The sequence below is a fragment of the Phalaenopsis equestris genome, unplaced genomic scaffold, assembly GCF_001263595.1.
Source record: "Phalaenopsis equestris unplaced genomic scaffold, ASM126359v1 Scaffold000265, whole genome shotgun sequence".
NCBI lineage: Eukaryota > Viridiplantae > Streptophyta > Magnoliopsida > Asparagales > Orchidaceae > Phalaenopsis > Phalaenopsis equestris.
The window spans coordinates 322,034-328,970 of NW_018164707.1; the positions used below are offsets into that span (position 1 = coordinate 322,034).

Below are 6,937 nucleotides of genomic sequence, written 5' to 3' on the forward strand. Positions count from 1 at the left end.
TCCAAGTGGCTATAAAATTTTGCAGTGAAGCCATCAGTGTCAGCTACCTTTTGGTCATCAATAGAGTCCAAGGCAGCTTTAATTTCATCTTCCAAAGGAGTGGTATTTAGATTCAAATTTTAGACATAATATTTGCAATCAGAGAATATATCCATCTTGATTTGAGCTCTAGAAGGATTAAAGATACTTCGAAAGTAATTTACAACATCTTAGGCAATATTCTCAGCATTAGTCAGCACATGGCCAGCAGAATCCTGAATAGATAAAATCAAATTATTTTTCCTTTTGAAGTTAATGCAAGCATGGTAATAACTTAAGTTTCTATCTCCTTCCATAAATTTGGTAACAACAACTTTCTGCTTCAGAAAACATTCAGTGTAACTGATATGGAGTAACAACTCTTCATTAGCTTTATGGAGGTCAACTTCAAAAATCAAACCCCTTTGGAAACTGTCTTCCATGCTAATCACTTTACTTTGAGCTTTAATCAAGTTCCCACGTATGTTACCATAAGTGTCTCTATTCCACTTCCTCAGCTTAGAAACCACCTTCTTCTGGAGTTTCCACAGATTTATCCAGAGATTAGTATCATCTTCAGACCTCCAAAGCTTACCTACTACTTCCACAAATTGAGGGTGGAGGGTCCACATGTTCTGAAACCTAAAAGGAGCTTTAAATGGGCTTTCAACATTTTGGATTGTGCACAGGAGGGGCCTATGGTCAGAATCTGCCATAGTCAAATGAGAAATGACAGTGAATGGGAATGTTTGAACCCATTTTGAGTTACCAAGCATTCTGTCAAGTCTTTCCCACATGGAACTCCTTCTCCAAGTAAAGTCAGGACCGTAATACCCCAAATCAAATATTTCAACATCAGAAAAAAAGTCATTGAATCTATTCATGGCAGAAGCAATAGGTGGCCTACAACCTCTTCTTTCAGAAGGAGAAGAGATACAGTTTAAATCACCACCCAAAATCCAAAAAGATTTCAGACACTGACCAATTTGAGTTAACTTAGTCCATAAGGTGGATTGATTAAAGACAATACTGCTAGCATAAATGAAGGTGGCATATCCAATATGAGCACCAATATGAAATTGGATGTGAATAAATTAGGAATGATTTAACAGCATAGACTACTGAAGTTCAACTCTAGCAAAAAGCCAAATTTTATTATTAATATTGGAGAAATGATCAAATTGAGGGAAATTTTTCTGAATTTTATGGGAATTTTTAGTAACCAATGGTTCAAGGATGGCAAAACACCACACTTTATGAATTCACACCAAATTTTTTAATCTCTTTAGAGAGGAGGGGTGAGCAATACCCCTAATATTCCAAACAAGGAAATTAATCATTGAGAAAAGGTCTTCCCTTTCCCCCCAGTCCTAGGAAGGTGATCCACATTAGAAGGTCCCTCAATAGGCTGTTTATTTTCAGCTTTACCTTTTTTCTTCTTATGGCTTCTTTGGACTTGCCAATCTTCTGTTAGAACATATGCCAGACTATTGATACTATGATATTGAACCCTAAAAGGGTTTATGTTTAATAAGGTGTCATCTTGTATTATCTTTTCCTTTAAATTATTGTTATTGCATCGTTCTTCCTCTTGCTCCCCAGCATTACTAGTTGGCATAATCTCAACTGTGTTATTTTCCTCCACATCAGTAGTGTCAACACCCCCAGCCAACTCAACAGCTGTCCCAACTGGCTTGGAATTAATTGTTCTAGTCCCTGGAGCTCTCTTTTTATTTGGAGGGTGTAGTCTATAACACTTCTCCACACTATGTCCAAACATTTTACAATGTTGGCAATAGCCAGGGTTTTGTTCCACAACTATCTTCTGCTAGAAACTTCCTCAGTAGTTCCAATCCAAACTCTATCTATATCAGGCAAAGTAATGTCCCTCTCAACCAGGACTCTAGCTCCAGCTGGTCTGGCCACATTATATGTGGGGGCATCAATTTTCAGGGGGCAACGAAGCACTCTACTAATGCTGAATAGCACATTCTGACGGCGGAGGTTCCTTTATGGGATCAAACTCTGGAGTCCATTTCAATTAATGATCAAAGTATGTTTTGCAAACACCCTTGCATAATCTTCTTCATTAAATAAGGAAATCAGAAGGTGTCTTCCATCTAATAAACCCAGTCTCCAAGCTCCTGTAAGTTTCAAATCCATAAAGTACCTCCTTACCAAGTTCATCTTAGGATGGCCAAACTGAAACTTACCCACCAGAGTAAACTTAACTGCTTCATTAAGTTCATAGATTTCCTGGGGAGAAAATATGATGGCAGGTTCCCCTTTCTTCAAACCTAAAGGATTGACAAAGGGGCAAACCCCCCTCCCAGCAGCAGCATCATGGAGACTTTGTGGGAAAACCACGTGGTCAAAGGATTTAGGCATTTCAAAACTACATCCAACAACATCAGCAAAAGTTGCCTTGGTCCATTGGGCATTGGTATCATCCTCAATGGGGAAGGCCATTGAGGAAACACAACCCAAAGAACCCAAGATCTGTAAAAAGTTGAAAACAGTAGCAGGGCTCTAAAAGTAAAAGGAGCACAAAACAAAATAGCTACAGAAAGGATGAAAGGACCAATACAGCACCAAGGTCAATACTCCAAACAGAAAGATCAGAGAAAAGTAGTAACTTCAGCAAATCAATAGAGTAGTAATCCTGTTCAACAAAGATCATCCCGGGCAAGACCATAACAAACTCCACCAACCTCAAGCACCTGTTGAAAAGAAAGCAAGCTTCTTTATCCAGCACCACCACTACTCCAAGCAGCTCCATCACCTCCAAAACCCTAGCAGAGCGCAGCTAGGTCCAGCCGCCACCATCCTGTTTATATATATATATATATATAGTTTAGAAAAATATGAAATCAATTAGAGATAGATAGAGAGAGAGATGTAGATATCAATGTATACATTGATTACATACATACATACATACATAAATGCATATATAAATATGCTTACATATAGACATACATACATATATACATACATATGCTACTCAATTAATACATGTAACCTGATCTACATATACACAAGACAGGACTGTGGGGATTGATGCTATTATTAGTAAACAGGTTATGTTATGCCAAAATTGAAAAAAATTGATGGAAAATTATATGAGATGCATGAAACCAAACAATAAAACCATCCCAAAGCCAGAACAAACCAATTATAGGTAGTACCTGGTGGTAAAATGGATGTGGATGAACCTTGACCCAATGCTTATTCCAAATAAGAATGTTGGTATAAGACCGCAACCCTATGCTTAACGTGAGGAAAGAATCTTGGTACAATGGAAGACGCCACAAATGGGGTGGAAATCCACTTGATAAGTTGGGAAAGAACTCTTTGGGCGATGGCCTAGAGTTTGGTCGGAATCTTAAGGAAACCATGAGAGACAACCTGAATGCAAGTTTTTTTCCAGGAATCAAAAGTCCCTTTCTCATTTGAAGTAAGGCCTAGATATATGCTGAAGCTTACAAGAAAACAGAAAGGAAGATAAAATATTTTCTAAAACAAATGAAAAACTACATCAAGTTGGCATGCAAGCCATTATTAAACCGCAATAAAAATACAAAATATCGAGCCATAATAATATGACTTCTTTATCATTGAGCTTGGAATAAGTTGACAAATCTTTTATGGCTCTTTCTCTTTAGATCCCCAAGAATTGGCTTGAGTCCAAGCCTCCTAGACTAATTCATTAAGAGCTTCTTTCACCCTTTTTATACGATATCTACTAATTCGCCCACATGGAACTTGAATTAAATCTTCTTTTGAAGTCATGTCATTGTCATCCATGTCATCATATGCATCATTCCCCTCCTCTTAAAAAGAATATGTCCTCAAATTAGTGCCTGCATCAAAAGGACTTAATTCATTAACATTGAAAATGGCACTCACGTTATACTTACCTGGTAGATCCAGCTTGTAGACATTGTCGTTGATACGCTTAAGTACTTCGGAAGGACCGTCTCTTCTTGGAAGTAGTTTGGAATGCCTTTGTTATGAAAATCTTTCCATTCTCATGTGTAACCAAACCCAATCACCAATTTCAAAGATTATTTTTTGTCGCCCCTTGTTGGCATGCTTTTCATATTATTTTGTTCTTTGTTCAATATTCAGTTGTGCCTTCTCATGTATCTGCTTTACAAACTCAACCTTTTTCTTACCGTCCAAGTTAACATGCTCAGAAATAGGTAATCAAATTAAATCAAATGGCGTAAAAGTATTAAAACCATAAACAATTTTAAAAGGTGAAAATTTAGTAGTAGAATGAACAGCCTTATTATCAACAAACTCCACATGTGGTAAACAATCTTCCCATGTTTGATATTTTCCTTTATGATCGCCCTTAACAAATTAGACAAAGTCCTGTTTTCTACTTCAGTTTGACCATCGGTTTGTGGGTGACAAGTAGCAGAAAACAACAATTTGGTTCCTAACTTACACCATAAGGTCTTCTAAAAGTAACTCAAGGACTTAGGATCACTATCAGAAACAATTATTCTAGGCATACAGTGTAATCATATAATCTCCCTAAAAAATAAATCTGCAATATTAGAAGCATTATCAGTTTTGTGACATGGAAGAAAATGACCCATTTTTGGAAAATTGATCCACCACCAAAAAAATTAAATCTCTACCACATTTATTCATATGCAAACTTAACTCAAAGTCCATAGAAATATCAATCCAAGGTGCATTAGGAGTTGGTAAAGGAGTATACAAACCGTGGGGTTGCACTCGAGATTTAGCTTGTGGACATGTGACGCACCTACCACAAATCCTCTCGACATTCCACCTAATGTGTGGCCAATAAAAGGGTTCTTGTAAAATATATAAAGTCTTTGCAACTCCAAAATATCCCATTAATCCCTCTCTATGAGATTCCTATGCAAGCAATTCTCGCAAAAAACTTTTAGGCACACATAACTTACTTTCTCAAAATAGAAACCCATCAAGTTTAAAGAATTTACTGCAAGAAGTTTTATCACAAGCTTGATATTCATTAGAAAAATCAACATCATTAAGGTATAATTCATTAATTTGTTTAAAACCAAGTAACTTTGCATCAAGAGTAGAGAGTGATGCATACCTTCAAGAAAGAGCATCAACAAACATATTTTCCTTACCTTGTTTGTATCGAATGACATAAGGAAATGTCTCAATGAACTACACCCAATGAGCATGCCTTTTTTTAGCTTGTGTTGAGCTTTCAAGTGTTTCAAGTACTTATGATCAGTGTGAATCACGAACTCCTTAGATCAATGGTAGTGTTGCCAAGTTTCTAAGGCTCTAACCAATCCATACATCTCCTTGTCATAAGTTGGATAGTTTAAAGTGGGTCGACTCAACTTTTTGCTAAAAAATGTAATTGGTCTTTGCTTCTACATAAGAAAAACACGTATGGCAATACCTAAAGCATCACATTAAATTTTAAATGTTTTAAAAAAATCAAGTCAAAATAGGTGCGTGGGTAAGTTTTTCCTTGATCAATTAATATGCCTTTTTCTGTGCTTCTCCCCACTTGAACCCAATGTTCTTCTTCATTAATTCAGTGAGTGTTGCAGCTATGCTACAAAAGTTTTTCACAAATCGTTGGCAGAAACTAGCAAGTCCATGAAAACTACAAAACATTGCTTATACTAGTGGGATTAGGCCACTCATGTATAGCACATGCCTTTTCTTCATCAACCTATATACCCTGCACACTCAAAACAATTCCTAAAAGATAAAGTTTATTGGTGCAAAAGGTACACTTTTCCAAGCTACAAAAAAATTTTCTTTTCTCAAAACATCTAAAACAAGTTTTAAATGTTTAACATGATCCTTCATGTTTTTGTTATAAATCAGAATATCATCAAAATAGACCATAACAAATTTTTTGATAAAAGCTCACAGAACATGGTTCATTAGTCTCATGAAAGTACTAGGTGCATTAGTCAAACCAAAAGGCAAAACTAATAATTCATACAAACCAAATTTTTTTCTTAAAAGCAGTTTTCCACTCACCGCCTTCTTTCATCCTAATCTGATGATATCCACTTTTTAAATCAATCTTAGAAAACACACAAGATCCATGTAATTCATCTAGCATATCATCTAAGCGAGGAATAGGGAATCTATACTTTACCTTAATATTTTTTATGGCTAAACAATCCACACACATTCTTCAAGACCCATCCTTCTTAAGAACTAGAATTACCGGAACAACACATGGACTCATGCTCTCTCTCACATACCCCTTCTCTATTAACTCCCCAACCTACCTTTGCAACTATTTTGTCTCCTTGGGATTACTTTTATAGGCTGGATGGTTTAGAATGGTGGCTCCTGTATAAAGTTAGTTTGATGCTCAATCCTTTTAATGGGTGGTAAACCATGTGGAATCTTCTTAGGAAAGACATCTTGAAACTTTGGCAAAAGAGAAACAATTGAACTAGGCAAATTACTATCACATTCATTAGTGTATAAGAATGCCTCTTTGTAAAGCAGTATAATATATGGTTGGTTTAAAGAGAATTCTCTCTTGATCTCACTTGCCTTTACATAAAAACTCCTTTGTTTTCTCTCTTCTTTTCTCTTAATGGATGTTCGTTCCATTTAATCCTTTTTCTCATTTGGGTCAGTCTCTTTATGTTGATCACTACTTTTCATTTGACAATAATCATTTTGTAATCTCACTTGATCCTTGTAGACCTCATTTGGTCTCATTGGCACAAGAGTGATAATTCTATCATTAACTTCAAATGAGTATTTATTAGTGAAACCGTCATGTTTAACTCATCAGTCAAATTGTCTTGGTCGGCCTAGTAACAAATGGTCTGCTTGCATTGGTGCTACATCACACAAGACTTCATCTCCATATTTTCTAATGTGAAATGAGACCAAAACCTGCTTGTTCACCTTT

At 36.2% G+C, this 6,937-nt stretch overlaps 1 protein-coding gene across 1 annotated transcript; it reads right to left on the bottom strand.

The window, feature by feature from the left end:
* Positions 1–209: 209 nt before the first annotated feature.
* LOC110024660 lies at positions 210–902 on the bottom strand. The gene has a single exon (XM_020724756.1). The coding sequence runs from the start codon at positions 900–902 to the stop codon at positions 210–212; it is 693 nt and encodes a 230-aa protein (XP_020580415.1).
* Positions 903–6,937: the final 6,035 nt, after the last annotated feature.

Excerpts from the sequence above, each read along its gene's own strand:
- LOC110024660 (XM_020724756.1), bottom strand. The coding sequence starts at position 902 with ATGAATAGATTCAATGACTTTTTTTCTGATGTTGAAATATTTGATTTG.